General features: G+C 43.3%; 2 protein-coding genes across 2 annotated transcripts; one reads left to right on the forward strand and one right to left on the reverse strand.

The window, feature by feature from the left end:
• Positions 1 to 2,367: 2,367 nt before the first annotated feature.
• Positions 2,368 to 5,879, reverse strand: LOC112562429. The gene is made up of 4 exons (XM_025235694.1): positions 5,463 to 5,879; positions 4,943 to 5,080; positions 3,654 to 3,749; positions 2,368 to 2,917 (listed from the first exon to the last, which is right to left on the reverse strand). The coding sequence occupies exons 1-4, from the start codon at positions 5,694 to 5,696 to the stop codon at positions 2,816 to 2,818; spliced, it is 570 nt and encodes a 189-aa protein (XP_025091479.1). The 5' UTR covers positions 5,697 to 5,879; the 3' UTR covers positions 2,368 to 2,815.
• Positions 5,880 to 11,363: 5,484 nt separating this feature from the next.
• On the forward strand, positions 11,364 to 16,575 carry LOC112563132. Its single transcript, XM_025236889.1, is given in 4 exon segments — positions 11,364 to 12,008; positions 13,745 to 13,897; positions 14,337 to 15,428; positions 15,430 to 16,575. Coding segments are annotated over 3 exon segments (1,626 nt in total). The 5' UTR covers positions 11,364 to 12,008; positions 13,745 to 13,809; the 3' UTR covers positions 15,876 to 16,575.
• The last annotated feature ends 2,697 nt before the right edge of the window (positions 16,576 to 19,272 follow it).

The raw sequence follows: 19,272 nt of genomic DNA on the forward strand, positions 1-19,272 counted from the left end.
TACACCCAACTATTGACCTCATAATACATGGAGGAAACACATGGACTATAAACTGCTGCTTAAAGCTGTTTACTGTTTACTGGCTGTGGCACTATACAAACAAGCCTGGCAAAAATAGGGTGTTTGCCTTTCTAAGCCCTGTTTTTTCGCTCGAAGTCTGTGAATTTTAAGTAACTGGGTATATGAGTAGGCGACCATGTTTGGAAAATGTTTAATATGACCGTTATGTAGAAGTGTGGCAAAGAAAGTTTGCACCAGTTTGAACCCCAATATTACCTCTTTGCTGGGTTCTTAATTTTGCGAACATGAAACAGGAACATAGATGCTTTAGTTTTATTGATGAGAGAAGGCTAGTAAAAAAATTTTCCTTTAAAATCGAAAGCCCAATAAAGAGCACATAAGTCCTGTGCAAGAATAGACTTCTCTTTCTAGTTCACGAGTCACTCGAGCACCGAGAGGTGGCAGGGTGCACAAACCGAACATCACACGCGATGCAATGCAATGAAAGATGGAAAGATCGGGTCAAAATAGAAGCAATAATTCAAACATCAAAGCACTGATGCTCTTAAACCTAAATTAAAACTCAACCTATCGACAGGTGGGAATATAAAAGGAGGCGAAGCACAAGGCGGTTAAAGAGCAGTCGAAGGTGGCAGTAGCGCGGGGGAAGGGAGGAAGATGGGGTGAGATAGATGGGTGGGCTGCTGATGTTCAGGTGATGGCCGTTGTGAGGAAGGGCTTGCGTACGTCTGCACAGTTTCGGAGCAAACAAACATAAAAGTCAACGGAACATGTCTGCAGTGTTGTCAGTGACGACAGGAACAGAAGGGGACGCTGTGAAGTGAAAGGTGAACCGCGGCAGTCTGGTCCGAGGCTTACCTCAAAAGAGAAAGAACTTCTTAATTGACCTTATATGTCAGACATTTATGTAGATCAAAGGTGTTTGAATTTCAGGTCTAAAAGTCGGCTTGTGAAAGAGATTTTTTATTTACTCTGTGCTGTCAGGTGACGCTTAAAGGGGATTTGAGTTTTATACCGAGTCAGCAGTCACCACACTGTCAACAGGTGCCACACACAAATAAGAGTGTATCTATCCATCAGCTAGATAGCTTTTGAAATTTTAATCTCCAATGAAAACAATTGATAGAGTGAATCATCCACTGAGAGACTTGCTAATTTATCGAAGTTACGTAACCTATAAAAAATTAATATGCAAGGGAAAACGTTAATATAAAGAAATATACACTCCGATTTAATAAATTAAAAGAAAATCTTATGAAATGAAAAAGACTACCAAAATCATAGTTTGAAGGGGCCAGAAACTGACTATTTCACAAAGATGGATGAAGAAAGGGACGCACTCACATAGCACAGATCCCTAAGACTTACCGGCACAAAACCAGATATTCTCACAATAATTCAAAACAATAAATCTTTGATATCGTTTGTGACTTAACATCAATACTTTCATTTCAAAAGGTAAGGTTGCCAGTATCATGAAAACCTTTGAAAAGTTAGGAAAATGTGCAATTTTTGCATTAGCTCAGAAAATTACCGTCGTCCAAATTATTGTTCGCGTTAAACCACCGGGGTCTCTGTCCTCTAGGCATGATATCTGTCTTTCACGTGCAACAAATAGTCATAGACCATAGATAACGGATGTGAAGGGTCGTTACCATGACAACACTTATTTTATTTTTTTATCCGTTGCTGGATTTTTTGTGCGCGTATTGTTTATGGCATCAATGACATCAAGAAAATGACGACGGCCAGGAGGATTACCGCCTCAGGTAATAAAAAAGATCAGGGTATCTTAGAATCAACGCTAATGGACCGTAAATGCCTAATGGCTGTAGGTAGTAGTTATCTGGAAGTACAAGTAGTTTAACATGTCTAGGGTTTGATTTAATATGTTTAATATGTCTCGGGCTCTGACTATGGAAGAAGGAGCCCAACGCTCTTTATCCGTCGCTTCATCACTCCCACCCTCTAAATATACATCTTTTGTGGAGGGACTTGGGGGGATGGGATGGTCCACATTGTTCTACCCATTGTTCAGAAGATAATTGCAATGAAAATCATAATAATGATTAAAAAAACGTTTGTTCTTTATAATGAAAGTGACAAATCAACAGGAAAGGATGGTTGTTTAGGCTACATAGGACAGGGAGAAAAGAGATTTACAACCCGAAATTTTGAGCAGAAGCGATTCAACATGTATTTACACCCAACTTGCCATTTATCTTTTCTTCTTTAAGGGTTTGTTGTTGCAGTTGTTGTGTTGTTGTTGCTGTTGTTTTAATACAGTGATATGGTATTTGCACGTTCTTGGATAACAGGTTGGTGAGAATTAGAAAAGAAGACTAAAGGTAAATAAAAAAAGGAATTCCAGCGACAATTACATTTCTGGTCTGAGGCGTTGTGCACAGACATGATCTGGAGAAAAAGAAGATTGAAGAGACCATATATCATTTCTTTTTTATCACTTTATTAAACTTGTAAGTTCCCTTTAGTATACAATGTTTGCATTCCGGGGATGTTGAACTTTCCTCACCTAACAGGTGAGTACCGTAGATTTCGCGGCAGAGAAGGAAATAATAGTCTTGCGGTGATGACAGCTGATGAAAACATCAAAGAGTTGATTTGTGTGTGTGTGCGTGCGCGCGCGCGCGCTCACGTGGGGGGAAAATAAGCAAGGTAGTGAAAATAAGCAGTCCGAGTATCCCCTTCCAGTTGCATGTTGCGTGGATGAATAAACAGTTCTTGCTTTGTCCACCCGCGGAGCTGAAGCGCTGTTGTCGGTGATGGCTGAAGACTACTCACATATCCCAGTTTGCACTGGGCACGGGTTTCCGCTACAGCACACAGGGTCAAAGATTTCGCGGTCACACCGCTCGCCTTGAGGCATGCACTTCACCTGAAATATTCATTTCCAGAGGACAATGAAGCCACATTGCAGTCTACAAGGACAATTAGCAATCTTCCCATTCGTTCTGTAAACGTTTACAGGTGCGAGTTCACTCTTTGGCGGGATTTTAATCTGAACAAATTCAGGTCAAGATCGGTCAGGACAGGTCATATTCATCTTGTCTACGTCGGGTGCACTAATGCCGTTAGGCAAACAGACAAACTTGCGTTACCTGGATACTGGGTTGAAAGGTCTACGACACTGCTGAACATTATTTTTAAATCAACTACATTCACACATAGAAAACAAAACATAATAGTATGGTCCCACAGGACCGTAATGAAGACATATTATAGGTACGATAAAGGCTATGAAATAATTCCATAACGATAAAAGGAAACACGATTTTTTTTTTTTTTTTTTTTTTTCCATTTAAGACAGGTAGCTCAAGCGATAAAAAAAAAAAAAAAAATTTAAGAGAAAAAAATGGGGATGGGGAGGATAAAGTTGTGATATGCTCACTGTATACATGGTGTGGATACCATCAGCCATAACCTAACAGTGGCCACACTCAGTGTAGACATAATGTGGATTCTGAAGCAGATACGAGGCATCAACAATAGTCTATCAGCCAAACAACTGAAAAAGAGTAGCATCTCCTCAAACAGATGCTAGGTGTTCTGCACAGAACACTCAGACCGACATTGGAAGCAAAAAGGAACAGCGCAGGTCCTGCAATACTTACTGTGTCACATAATTTTGTTGTTTCGTTGCAGAAACCAACGCAACACTGATGACTGTGTGATTGAGGAATACACTTAAAGCCAGTGTAGATACAGGTCTGGAAAATGAACAGACTCACGTACGTACGCACGCACCCCACCCCAAACACACACACACACACAGAGTAACAAAAATGAGAAAGCAAGGAAACAGAGGGTAAATAAATAAAATAACAATGAATGAAAGCTACAAGGTTTATCACAGCGCGATTTGTACTTTAGTATATGAAGACCTCAACACAGGCAATGTTTTAGCTACATGCGGAGATGATATGTAATGTGTATGTAGAACCCAGCCACTACTTTATTGTGAGTACAGTTAATACTGAACATCTTTGTGGTTTGTGAAGATTAACTTTATCGTAGACAGCAACCTCGGTGGTGTAAGAGAGGTGAAACCCAGGGCAAAGTGGGAAAACAAAGTTAAGTGTCTTCTCTCCCAAGGGAGGAATGGTGCACCCAGATGTGCGGCTGTGGAAGTTGCCCGGCCCTGGTCGGTACTGTTTTGTTCGTTTCTTTTTCTTTTAAACAAAAGCGAAAATAAAATGGATCACGAAGGAAAAAATAAATAAAGACTTCAAAGAAGGCTATAAAGTGTAGGCTTCATCTGTACTAAAGCTACTGCTACCTCCAATAATTGTATCCAAATGTGAGAAGACTTTGACATCACACATGCATTAGGTGAAGGATATAAACATTCCATCGTCTTTCATCTTCGTTTCTTTTATCTGCCAAGTTTTTCATGTCCACTGATGACATTTTCTTATAGAATGGGTGTGAACTGAGCACTCGCATGTACACAGGTGTAAATTGTTCATCTCATGCAGAGACTACTTTGTTTACCAAAACAGTTCACCTTAGTTCACCTTTACAGCTGTAAGGAATACTCAACATTTCTTAAACAGTCGTGTCTTTGTCCGGCTGTTGATAGACTAATGGTGCGCACAGTGGCTATACACATATGAAACAGTATAAATCGTAACTCAGTTGTTGAAATTTTTCTGACATTATACATTTCCGTTTTAAAGTTTATAAGGCAATAATGTTAAAGTAACAAATCGTTAACAAACTTCATCGTTAGATATTTTGAAACAGACCATTTTAAACAGTTTTAGAAGGGCTGGCTGGAATAAGAACTAAAGGTTCCCTGTACGACCACAAGGCTTTAGACACGAAATGCCATTTAATATCAAAGAATAAGTGCAACAAGTTTTTCCTGCCATAAAAATGTGTGAAGTCAAAGAACCCTCACCCTTTTGTAACAAGACGCGAGTGAGAAGGACGGCCGGACGAAATTGTCATAATAATCGACCACTGGGAAAGCCTGAGTACAGTGGACCACACACACCAGGAATAGCAGAGCGCACTCATGCATGGCGGCGATGGTTTGCTGCAGATGAGAGCATCCACAACGCTCGATAACCGGAAATGATGTCATCAGGAACATCCTTTCATGTTCGTATTTACACATCTGAAGTTTACCTAATCAGTCAGTAAGTTCGGAGACTACTCGGTTAATCGGAAACTAAGAACATCATTAAATTTTTTTTTTTTGTACTGGACAAACATGGAGAAACATTTGTTAAATTATAAATGAACAAAGTAACAATATTGACATTGTAAACAGCCTTTCTGAAAACAAGAGAATCACTAAGAAAAATATATCATATTAAAGAAAGTTTTGAAAGTCTCGTGATACACAAAACAACAGCACAAAAAATATAACTAACAAACGCATGCAGAGAATTTCGATGTTGGTCAATCAACTCTACCTGAGGCCGAGCGCAGACAAGGGAGATGACTCCAGAAGCACTGACTATGGCGCAGACGACACGCTGTGCTGGACGTCCCGTTGGACAGAAATCTGGTGAGTGGGTGTAAATCAACCGACAAATCCGAGAGAAATGATGCTTAAGCTTCGCTGCATTTTCTCCGATAAATACTGACAGTCGCGAACACTCCGCGTAGTGGATAAGAACGAGTCGATTGTTCCTGTCCATAATCATTTACCTACAGTCGGCCATGCGACAGCTGCTCACTTCAATGGGTGGTCACCGCCGAGACAGATGGTTTTACAGTTAAAAACAAAATACACTATCCACGAGAAGATAGGAGAAAATGAAGGGAAGCGGCTGACACCTAGCAGCTCACCTCCTGTTAATGTCACTCACCGGCTTCTTAATCATCTGAAATTAACGACCACTCGTCGATTAAGCGCATTGAGATGAAAAACTGTTCATTGATTTTAATTGCCTTTTTTTAGATATTTACCTCTAGGGTTCTATGCTCTTTGTGCAAATTCAACGAACACTTGTGGGGTTTGATGGAAGGGTGAGGAAAGAATGGCCACGCGATCATATTTCTCAGTTTAAATACAACGACATGAAGATGTTACAGAGAGTGATTGTGAAGTCTCTGAAGTTATCTGACACATGTTCCATCCACTATAAAGTCGAGAAGTGGAGATAAGCACATGGCGAGCCCAGGATAGGACACTAAATTATTGCAATAATCATATTTATAAAAGCTGTCAAACAGGGAGGATAAAATGAGAGGCTAGTCTAAGGGTGGAGTGTCCAGCGACTGCTTAATTTCAGATGCTAAAAAGTTCAATTGTTTGCATTCAAACAAATCTGGAAGTTTATTTAGTTATTTGCTTGTTTATTTACTGAAATATTAAAAAGGTTGAAAAGACACCGAGGGACCACGGCATTCACTTTCGTCAACATAAAGTTCAGCAGAAAGCGAATTGTTTTAATATAATATTTCTCGCGTCTCTTTGTCATATATTTTTGTGATACTTTATGCTCTATGTTCATCAATTTTTGCTTATCACTTGGGTTAGTCTCTAACAAGTTCAATTGTGCCCCAGCATCACAAGACTTACCGCGGTTGCGTGAACCGGTGGATAATACCGAACACTAGAAATAAAGTGATAACTGGTAAATTTCGCACATTAAGAAATTACCAAAATTAAATAAAGTAATAATGAAGTGTATTGCACACTATATTGTACATATAAAGTGTATTATCGTTTTGTCTGCCACACCCAGGCGTGCGTATGAAAGTATGGGATTCTGACTTTTTTTCTGCAGCGGTAAACCGCAGATAAGTAAATCATTGGATACTGAATGAGGGGATATGGGAACACGACTACATGGTTTGTAGTTTCACCGAGGATCGTTAACACAAAGCTAGCCCAGCACACAAAGTGTTACAAACTTCACGTATCACGTAACGTAACGTAACGTAACGTAACGCCGCAAACGACGGGTGTGACGGACCGTGCAAGGGAGACAACTACAAAATTGTAAATAGTTTGCAATGTGAACAACAAATGAGGGGCAATATTTTCCTATTTTTAAATCTCGGAACCTATAGTGTGTGTGTGCGAGTGTGCGTGTGTGTGTGTGTGAGAGAGAGAGAAGGGGAATGAGTGAGAATGAGAGAAGTAAGAGAATGAATTTATATGCTAGAGCTGTGGATTCAACAAAATTGCAATACTAGTAAAAGTGAGTCCAACTGTCTCCAACTACTTACCTAGCCGTATCTTCGGTAAGAAAACGGGAAATAAAAGACTTTCTAGAAGTGGCGCATAAACTCGCAATCTTGTCGAGATTTCTTGGTCAGCATTGCCATTTTGAAGATGCTAGGTACTTTATTCTTTCACCCTTTCAGCGGGACTGAGTTCTTCAAAAGTCAGTCATTCGCATTACATACTAGTACAATATCAACATATAAAGCATCAAACATAGACACTAATACTCGTATGTCCATACACACACCCAAATTCTGTCTATATTGAATACATACGCACACACACACACACACATACACACATAATATACAACACACACACACACACACACCCTCCGCTTGGGGGCGCTCACGTCACAAAAAAATAAATAAATAAACAAATAAAAATCGAGAAGTGAGCTTCATGGATTTGTTTTTGTGTTTTACGATTTTAGGCTGCACACACCCACAAGGGTAGTTACACCCGAGTTTTACTAGTCATTAGAAAAAAATCATCTGTGCCATGCGAGCCCTTTAAGGCCACGTAGTCATTACACGACATGAGAAGAAGTTGTAGTACCACCGTTTTTATTATTGTTTGCTGTGTTTGCTTCAATCATTGGGATAAACACGTGCGTACGCCACCTACACACACACACACACAATGAACACTTGTAGGACATGCTAAGCCTGCTGCCAATACCTGATCCTTGGTTCCTGTTGAAGATCCTGCTATTGTTGACAGAACCCACGATACACCGCTGTGCCCAGTGCATACTTAATCAACTGGAACTATAGCAGGGAGATTGATAGGCCCCATTGCGCCTGGGATCACAGTAGGATTTCAGGTGCCTGGCCAAGGTAAACCGATCTGATAGCTCAGGTAAACATTGACATATGCAGACGACGGTGACAGTGTGTGAGTGCACGCGTGTGTCTGCGTGAGAGTGCATGCATTTGCAAGTATGAATGAACCTCACATAACGTTCTATCTCCGATTATGCGTTTGTATATGTGTATGTGTGTGTGCGGGCGCGCGTGCTTGTGAAAGGTTTAACGAAAACTGAGAGAACGAGAGTGCGTGCACATGCCCCCCCCCTCCCACACACACACACGTGCGCGCAAACGCATTTGCACAAAGAGCGTTGATATAAACTGACTTACAGACACGACAAACACTTGTCTGTAGGTTTTTGTGACGCGGTAGATGTGTTGGCGATGTGTGTACTTCTACCCGCTGTATACCCGCGATATCCCGTCTTGATCTGTCCGTGCCGTGTATTACTTTGTCAGATTTATGTCAGAGATGTTAATACTTTGCAGCCCACGATTACTTCCGGTAGTTTTGCTGGCGGGAGGTCTGCACTCAGGATACCCGTTAATTGCCACGCTGCCAGATATTCCGGGTACATGCTGGTAGGAAGTGGCCACTTCACACCTGCTCCGTCGTCCATTTCTGCCTTTCGTGAAATTGTTGCTGTAAACAAGGAGTCGCTTTGCTTCTGAAACTTCAGAATTGCGATTATTACTTAGCATTTAGCAACAAACTAACTGCTTTGTTATAGATAAGGCAACCGTCATGTCGAATCACGCACGCGTGCGCACACACACCCCTTGTTAGTTCTACAGCTAGAGTGGAGCTCGGTTAACAAGACAAAATTCAAGATAGCTAATCTTTGAGTGGATCATTAACTCGCTTTTACCTCCACTTTCCCTCTTTTTCTAAACTGACAACGTGCGTATTCACATTATCCAGGAACTAAGTGCTAACATCCAGAGTTGTGTACATGCAAGATAAGCCTTGTGTACCACCTACAATGCATTGAGACAGTCCACCCGACAGAAGTACAAACTTTATCTTCTTCTGCCTTCACAGGGCAACATCCGCCTTATATTCTCTCCATCGCCGGCCTCACTGTACAATGTCGGGTGGACTTCAAGTAACGCGCTCTTTGAGCTCAACAATGATGGTCAGCTTTAGGTTGTGAGACCAGTTTATCCACAGACAGACAAACAATATACATGCTATTTCAAATTCGTCTGCACCTGATGATTTCAAAATGGTGGAAACATTGGAGGTGCACTCAGAGACGATAGAAGACCGCCATCTTAATAGCAGGGCGCGCCATGTTGTGTTCATTGTAGGGGAGAATAATTATGGTCTCGCAGCCATCACACCGTCTGCTGTCCCGCCCTCCTCATGGCTGGTCTGAAAATCAAGCCAGTCATTAAATTATGCATGTTCAGTTCTCAGTAACAGTCCTGAAATGTAATATGATTTAATGTGTCCTAAATATAAAAAAACTCCCTGAACATGACGTGTTTCATGTCGTTCCCTATAGACACAGTGGACCACTCACGTTCACTGCCCCAACGCCCTCTAAGCTATGAAATCAATTATCTTTATCATTTCATAAAAAAAACTCTTAATACTGTCGGTGCATTTACGCGTGTCAACAGGCAGAAGGGTGTGTTCGAGTGGATGATAGAATAGGAGGTGTAGAATAAATACAATTTCTGAGAAGAAACGATTGAAAAAAAGGAAGCACACTTATTTCACCTACTCAGAACATTTTCACAATGGCTTTTAACAAAAAGGCATTGAAAACATTTCGATTAACATATCTTGAAAACCTCCATTGACCTGCCACGAAAGTGTCCTACTTCTGGTCCTTCAAGCACCTGGTTCAACGATTAATAATCTGCCGACATTTCCAGAACTACTCAAGCGAATCGAGAGACGTGTCCACCGACAAGGCACCTTACAGCAGTCGAACCTTACCTGGAGGTAGCCTGTACTCGGAAACTAGGGCCCGTGCAAGCGGGTAGACATGCTTTGTGTGAGGCCCACTGTTCACTGCGGACTAGTCATCGTGCTGTATGTACAATCAGTTCTCGCCACGAGGTGTGCACGAGAGGCAACGAGTCGGTGTGCATCGCAAGCAATGACATGGGTGGGCGGGGTGGAGCGAGCGTTTCTTCCGAACTGTTCCCACAGAGACTCTACTGATGGCTGTGTTCTGATGTGGGGTAGTTCAGAAGGGTCACAAAGATCGTTTTTTGAAGCAGTACCGAGTGATCAGAGCGGGATTGCACCGTTTGTAGAAGGTGAGTTCCAGTTAGTCACTTGCCAGACAACTGCTTACAAGCATGGATAGATAAATTAATGACAATTCCTGAATCGTTGCTAGACAAAGGTTAAGAATGTATTACGAATCGTTTCTCAATTTCACAGGTTTGTCTGTCTCTTGCGTTCGTGTATCTATCAGTCAGACCATTCAATAGAAAACCTATCCAACTACAGCGTGAGAAAGCGAAGAGGAAAATCCTTCCAATGAACATGCGCAGAAGACACTGGCAGTCGCTCGTACTGACACACACACACAGTGACAACTTATTCTACAGCCAGGAACTCTGGGCAATAGTGATCCAGAGCTATGCACACTGCACACATTTTATCACCTGACAGGTGTAGTGCTATCCAGGACCGGCACAACCTCGACTCCTCATGTCTTCCTTGGAGAGGACTGTAAATAAAACTTCTGTATATCAGGCCGCGGACTGTGTCTCCTGTGACTTTAAGAGCCCTTCTTACGGGTATCCTAACGGAGCTGACTGAAGTCAAACCCTACATTGTCACTCGAAGTTTTCACTGTATGCTAATCAGGTAAGCTATATCCGTATTTTACCACGGTCGTTTCGAAGGTAAATACAAGATTGATCACCAATGGTCTTATCTCGGATTTGAAGACTCAGCCGAGAGGTTTAAAATTTAATTTCCACAGAGCTTACAGCACAAACATACTAATATCCAGTCTCTGCTTTACTGAACACACCAATCACCATTTTCATTGCCAAACCTATTTATGCAAATCAGCCTAAACAAATAAATTCATCCTGCGAAAATCCCAAAGTAGCAAATGATGCTGCGCCGATGCTGTAGGTTTCTATTCCAGGAACAAAGAATGGCAGGAGTTTACATGTATTATATACACACAACATCCCGTGATAGTAAACACTGTACCGCCAGGAGGCGCCAGCAGCAAGCTGCTACTAGTGATGTGAAACACAACGTGATTGCGCGAGAAATAGCGAGATCGAAGGGAAGTCAAGACAAGCTGGCCCAAAAAAATGACAAAGAGTCCAGAGAAAAAAAAAAATTCCGCATGCTTGGGTGTTGTTGGTACCAGTGGATCACTCACTTGCACTAATTTATGTCGTGTCAGCAGCACAGGTTATCTCCAGTCAAAGCCATTAAACACGCATAGACAATTCGTCCGCAGGCAGTTACCTAGAGTTGTCTGTGCTCCACTTTACATTCCTTCCTTTCTGTCTTTTTTCCGATTTTTTTTTCTTTTGTATTTTTCCCTCTTATTTCTTGTTGAAACATTACATGATCAAGATCAGACAATCGCTCAATACCCGAGTGACGATTTGTTTGAATGGCCTCAGTCGGTGACACGACTGACCTCCGGATTGAATTTTCTCGACACTGTGCACAGGAATGAATTCCAAGCCGTTGAATACGATCGGAGACGAATCAAAAGAAGTTGCACCTCCACTGGGAGACCACGCGGAACAGTGAGACGCGGCCAGCATTAGGTGGCGCACACGGGTTCTGACGGGTGGCTGGCCGGGTGGCCCATTGAAACTGCAGTTCACACCAGAACACTTGTCGGACTTGTTGACTTTGGTGATTCTTTGTGAAGAAGTCAATCATACAGGAAGTTCTGCTTTGTCTAACACTGATAGGATGGATGGTGTCGCTCATCCAGTCCTGCACCTCGACAAGAGCATAGCATGTAAGTGTTGATCGTTGACTTTAAAATCCTTCTTGTCATGCTCACCTGTCACGATTAGATAATATCAATCAATCGGGGCCCAGTCAATCAATCAATGGAGAATCTATTAATTCACAACATAAATATACGATTTATTATTTAAGGGGAGGTGGAAGTATCTGTTTCCTATTTGTTTGCATTGTGTTTGTCTCTCTGTCGCCTCACAAAGTCTCTGTGTCCCAGACGACCGCGGGTGTGGCGAGTTATTGTAGTGTTTAAAATGAGTCACTGCAGGGTCAAGTGAGTTATTGGAGGATAAGTATCTTGTGTCTTTGTGTCAGTATTAAACTCTCTGCTAGACTATGGATTGTAACAGCGGCCCACCTACCCACCTTGCCCTGACCCTCAACGTTCCAACAGCGCGTTCACCGATATCGTTTCATCGATGGGGGTCCACCCGCTGCGAGCTCAATGACTGTTTGTGGGTAGACTGAGCACTCTGAATTATTTCATGCATGATCTGTGAAGCCTTATCTCGATTGAAAAAACAACAAACAGTGTATGAGCAGGTTCACAGCGCCAGTCCAGGCACCATCTTGTTGTAAAAGAAAGAGGATTGGGGGCGGGACGAAAAACAACCCAAAGCTTCTCTTGCTTTTGAACATTGTTTGTGTAATTTAAGTAGTAATTTAAACGAGATTTTATATGTATATTCTATAATATCTATAATATATATAGTATATATATATATATATATATATATATATAGGGAGAGAGAGACTCTTTTGCTACAATGATTTAGTAATCTCCCCAAACAAGAAATTTTATATCTCTCTCTTTATCTCATCACCCACAAGCGTGCATATTTTTTTTTGAGACAATGCCAAGCTCACCATTTACAACAACAGTCACATTCGGTGCTCTCAGACCATAGACAGTCGTGACGAGGCCACAAACAAATTTGATTGAAACTACTGTTAGTGCATTTTCTTATAACAACTCCTGTCGCTCTACGTGTTCAGTCTGCTCCCACCGCAGGTGTCCTCTCCTTTTTCATTTTTTCCCATGTAATTTGACTATTCGTCAATCATGTTCACTCAAGCGGGTCCAGTAACAAAAGAAAGAGAAGAAAAAAAAAAAGAAAAAAGGAAAAGAGATACAAGGGGAAATAAGTCTACAATGTCGTAGTCAAAGGCTCGCTGTTCTAAAGGATTAATTTAGGAGCAGATGAGCAAGGATAAAGAGAACAAATAAATCAGCTGGACCGTCCCGAAAAGAAATATGGCGCCGGCCGGATGTGCGCAAAGTGCGGGGCCTCACGCAATTAGTCTGGGCAACAATAGGTGTAGATGATCTCCCTTACCGTGTTACTAGGTGTGGGCTTGGGAACATTATCGCTACATCTTGAATGACAGTATTGATTGTATCGACTGGAGTCGATATCTCGCCAGTGATCTGTCGAGGCCGAGTATTTTATTTGGCAATAAATCATGGAAGTGATTGCCAGCTGATATCTACTCTTTTTTTTCTCGACACACCGTTAAGTGTTGCTGGTCACAAGTCATTGGTGGTCAAGTCAACGAGCAGTTGATTTTTCCCACTCGTGGCGAGTGCTTTTTGGTGTATAGAAGCATAGGTCACGTGTGTGTGTGTGTGTGTGTGTGTGTGTGTGTGTGTGTGCGTGCGTGTAGTATCTGTATCTGTAGCCAGCATTGCCCAGCACTGACCGCTGTGCTTCAAGAATGTTCCTTGTTCAGCCAGGCGCACGTGCGTGACGTCATAGGATGATGGATGCCGCGGTCCTCACAAAGCCACGACCACCATGACGGAGAAGGCACTGGAAGCGCCCCCTAGCGGCATGATGGGAAGAACCGGTCTCCCAGAGATCAGCAACTGTGGCTGCCTGCCGGGTAGGTCAGAGGTCGACTCACTTTAGATCACTAGGCAAACACGGGCGCAGATGAATGGGCGGTCGTATGTCTCTTCTATGCATGAGCGGTGCCATAAATATTACCTAAGCGGGGGCTGCGGACATTTTTATTCACGGGGAAGGAAATGAGAACGATTATGGGGCTCTCACCTACTCAGCGTTGTATATTTACTCACTGTACTTAATTACGCACTTCATAGTCATTTTTAGAATCAGTTTGGTGTCGATATAGATAAGGAGATATTTAACAATGTTTTTATAAATATTAATTATTATTTTTTTATGCAAAACCAATTTCCAGATTCTTACATTGACATTGACATCACCTCTGACATTTCAGACTGAAATTTATATGTGCGCTGCTTTACCTTCACTTTGCGCTTTATTTCTTGACCTACATATTTACCTATACTCTCCAGGCATGACCCTAGCGGAGACAGCGTCCCTGTCGATGGAAGCGCCGCCGCTGTACAGCCAGGGACTGCTGACGGTGGAGCAGTTGTCGCAGGTGGCGGTGGACGCAGACATCCAGGCCGCCGTCAGCGAGTTCCTCAGTGGCCTCAGCACGCAGATGTTCGCCCGCATCGTGCGCAACGGCTCGGCGGAAGTCGGTGGATGGCTGGGCGCCAAGATCCAGGGCGAGCGGAACGGATGGACCACGCGGCTCAAGATGGCGATGGGAGAGATTGAGCTGCACCGCAAGCACGCGCTTCTGTGGGGGTCCGCGCTTCTCGACACATCCGACCACCTCGCCTTGCTGGACTTCCTGAACGTCGTCCCGCAGGAGCCCACGGTGCCGGAAGTGACGCTGGATAACATGGCCGAGAGCGTTCACAAGCTGGTGGATGCGATTTCTGAGCGATGCTCGACTTTGCTGGAAGATCGTTTCGAGTGTTGCCAAGCTCTCAACGCCACCATTCCACCCCCAGCAAGGGTGTCCCCAGTTCTGAACGAGACGCTGAAGAAGCTAGAGCAGGAACTGGCACGCATTGAAGACGAAGCGGTGCAAGCTGAGGTTGAAAGTTCAAAAGTCAGGAACGAAAATGCCCGGATGTTGGCGGAGGTGAGCAAGTCTCAAGAAGAGATGAAAAAGAAGCAAAGCGAAATGGAAATGCTGAAAGTGCAGTTGAAAGAAATTGGAAAAGTAGTGAAAGTCAGAAAACACACAACGGCGGAAAAGGGTGTGGACACCAGCAGCGACTTCAACAGCTTGAAGACGATCGTGCACGCCGACTGCGTGGGGCGAGTGACCACGCAGTCCCAAGGTGTTAACACCCTCTCAACCAAAAGAGAAAACATGTTCACGCAGACGACACGCCAGCCCTCTATAATCGAGATCTCCGAAGACAAGCTTCGGATCTTGAAAGACCGAGCCAAGAAACTCGAGCACTCCATACACGATGCCATCAGCAGCATGGACAAGCTGAAGAAGGGCATCTTGTATGAGGGTTCTCCCAAGGAAGCCTTAAAGACCTCCCGTACGACTTCAAAACTCTCCCTCCACGAAGCCACCTAAAGGCAGCTGTGTACAGAACTGGGTCATGACCTCCTCCTTCGAAGTGACTAACAGAAGAAATACCTCACACGTCATCGCTGCCCCAAAGGTCAGGCACGCGCCGAAAGCTTCGGACCGGAAGTGCTTTTCCGAGAGACCGCCGAGCAGAGTGATTGCTCGTAACGACGACGGCGACTTGGTCAGCGACCAGGGCAAGGTCAAAGGTAGCGATCACAGGAAGTTGTCTCGCTCCAGGGGGGCGCAGGTCGCTAAGTGTCTGCGATGTCAGAAGCTGTTCACAGCAACAGACAACCACAAGCTGGCCTGCTGCTTCCACGCCCAGGACAAGGAGCGGGTGGAGGTGTACTCCGACGGTGGCCGTCTTCTGAAGGTGCAGTACATATGGAAGTGCTGCAGCCAGCAGGCTGAGAACGACGGTTGTTGCTGTGGACACCACATTTAGCATCCGCCACGTTCTATTCCACTTCAGAAGCGTGAAGTCCAATGGTCTCTGTCCAGTGCTAGCATCCGAGGACGGAGGCGTGAGCCCTGGCTAGTTGAATCCCAAGTGTACTTGCCACAGTCGACAGATGGGTTCCTGACTCTTTAGAGGTTTGGGAAAGAAGAGAGGGGACCGGCCTCACTACAAGATGTTCTAGGAAAAGTACAGTTTCTGACGACCCTGAAAACTTACTTCCTAAAGACTACAAGGCATCGGACTAAGTGTACCATACATTTTATGACCCCACTTCATCATAATTAGAATCCTTGACCGTTCTAATTTTAAAACTTCAGGGAGTAGAATAAAGGAACCTACTTGCACTTCGATCTCTTACACAGGGTTCATAAGCGCAAGTCGACACCCACCTTTTCCCCAAGTGCAATAAATCCTATTAAAGCACAACTGGAAAAGTCTGGCGATGTGGTCGTAATCTTCTAGTTGACAAGTGCCGGGCAGATTGCCCCAAGACTTCGCAAGGGGAAGTTTGCTAGAGCTCATTTCCCTGACAAATCTTATGATACAAGTCGAATTGCAAGGAGGGAACGAAAACAAACTTGTAATTTTGACTGTTTGCCTGTATGCTTAAATCCGCTGATACAAAACAGATCGTTCAAGCGAAGATGTGATATATAATACAGTCCTTAGTAGAATTCCCTCTTTAGGCAGGACATAATGGATGTTATTGTCTGTATATCTGTCTTTTGTTTAATGTACACTTACAAAAAATTACTTTATGACAATCGTCGTCCATCAATTCTAATCAGTTATTACTTTTTTGAAGTGTGTGTATATGTACGCGCGTGTGTGTGTGTGTGTGGATGATCGCAGTAAAAGTGGAGAATATAATTATATAAAAGGGGTTTTATATTATTGTCACACTCGCATATGGACATTGGCGTGTTGTTCCTTTAGAAAATAACTCTGTCCCCTTCGTAGGCCAGTCAACATTTAATGATGTTAACTAAATTTATACTATAGCAACTAATAAAATACATCAATCATTACTATTATTTCAGATATATAATTTTAACACAGTTCTAAAAGCAAGTTCCTTTTTTCTGGATTGATGATCAAACATAAGAATGAAGTGTAAAGTCCGACACAACATTGCTTTTACTGAGGACCAATCGGGTGATACTCTTAACTTCAATCACTGGGTATTGTTGTTCCACTGTACAAACAGTCACTGGGGACGATGTTCCAGAATCAAAAAATATATCTTTCACATAAACTCTTACAAATTATCTTAAACCATAAAAGCAAATAAAGAAACAAAACACAACTGACGCCTTCACTCGCGAACAGACGTTAAATACAATATGGCGCTGTCTCTGGGGACGAACGACCTCATCTTTCCTGAGACAAATACTCCAGGGTACCAATAAAACTCTAACTCACAAAAAAAACAACAACCTCTCATTGGGAAGTGAACTGCTGGCTGGCGACAGTTGATTAATTGTTCTTCCCTCTTTCTTTCCCACTTTCTAAAAAAAACCTCTGTCATTTGGCAGGTGCGGCTCGACCTCGCTGTCCTGGCTGTTTAATCTCATGTCACCCCTCTGTGACAATTATCCACTTGGATTACGATCCTCGATAGTAGCGCAATCATGTAACTACTGACAGATGGACGACGGACAGGTATAGTACTAAGGGACACAACCCTTAGCTACTTGTGATTTTATAGCTTAAATAACTTAGTGCATTGTATAACGAAGACTTAGTGATGTAGATAGTGGTGTCTATTTACCTGTCTGACCTTGTGATTCTAAGAGATGACACGTGACCAGACAACAGACTCAAAACACAGAGTTACCTCCCACAATGATGCGACTGTGAGGTCTGTACGAAATGTACAATGATTGCGCCACCTGGATGTGTCGAGGACTCAGTATGTTTGCGATGTGTCTGTTTTTATGTATGTTCACTGTGCTCCGGATGTGTGCCGGCGATACTAAAATAAGTTGTGTTCTTAATCACGTGACAATTTCGCCACCCAGCAGCTGTTTTGTCAGGAATGTTGAGCTATTCAGCAGAGTCAACCTCCTTTTCCTCGTCTGACACGTGGTCTAGCCAGAAAAAAGAGAATCAGATAGAGGTAATAAACTTTATTGAGCAAAGTAAACCCGAGTATAACTGATCGCCTTGAAGCTGAAAGCCACCGACACACACACACGCACACCGCTCACAATCATCATGCCAACCCTGTATCTGCCATAGACCCTTGTATGTAGTCCAGGGAAACCCAAAGTTGTGTAAGCGTTCGAATCTCCCCTATGTAAATAGATGAGTTTTGTTTTTTTGTTTTTTGCACACATCTGTGAAAAATTATTCTCCTTTATTTCTAAGCCAGCGAGCGATTAGTAGCGCAGTCCAGTCTTCATGACCTGGAGTCACCTAGCAACTGATCAGGTAAGCAGGTCGTTGCTGCTGTAGCACCGGTATTGAGGCTCTAGTTGAATGTGTCGTAGTCGAGCTGTATAGTGGGTGATGGAGAGTACGAGGGAACTTGAATGAGAGAAATAAATAAATAAAAAAAAAACAATGTCAGAGAATACTAATTAGAACTTCAAGTCCTTCTGTGTATCTTGCTTTTCCTTCTGCTCTTCTGTAAAAACAAGTATCAGACAATTGATAGTGTTGTGCACTGCACCGTGTGAACTGTAGACCTTATAGAGGGGGAGATGCCTTGTGTGTGAGACAGGTAGAGGCGGGAAATACTTGTATCGCAGGCAGCTGTGACAGGTAGAGGCGGGAAACACTTGTATTGCAGACAGCTGTGTCAGACAGGTAGTGACATGAAATACTTGTATCTCAGGCAGCTGCGGGCAGCCCACTCGGTCCTCGCAGATCCACTCAACTAACGGCCGCGCAACGCAAAGCCACGAAGTTCAAAGTTTCAGCCCGCGACTCGAATCTCAGCAGCGGGCAGGTGTAGCGCGAGGGGTGAGCAGGAAATGTCCTCACCTGAGCTTGCCGAAAATGACAGTTCCTCCACGTGCTATAACAGCAGTCAAGATGGAATCTCTTTGAGAGCGCGGATACTGGGCGGTTTGTTGTCTGGTAATTCAAGGAAGGAAGTACTAATAAAGTAGCTTCACGCCTTCCAGTTTGGGATAGCTACGGTTTATAGCTATAACTCCAGGATAGCTACACTGTATCTATGAACACGATGAACTGTAGAGCTCGCTGTGTCATGTGGAAGGCAGAACCCAAGTTTCTCTCTCCGCTGCATCTTACCTTCACTGATGAATCAGTCTTGCCAACGTGGACTGAGATGAAGTGCCCCGCTTTGTTTCCATCTCTCATTGCCTCCGAGGTAGCCAGAACAGTCCCATGGCTTTGAGAACGGGTGTAGGTG

The sequence above is a fragment of the Pomacea canaliculata genome, linkage group LG4, assembly GCF_003073045.1.
Source record: "Pomacea canaliculata isolate SZHN2017 linkage group LG4, ASM307304v1, whole genome shotgun sequence".
NCBI lineage: Eukaryota > Metazoa > Mollusca > Gastropoda > Architaenioglossa > Ampullariidae > Pomacea > Pomacea canaliculata.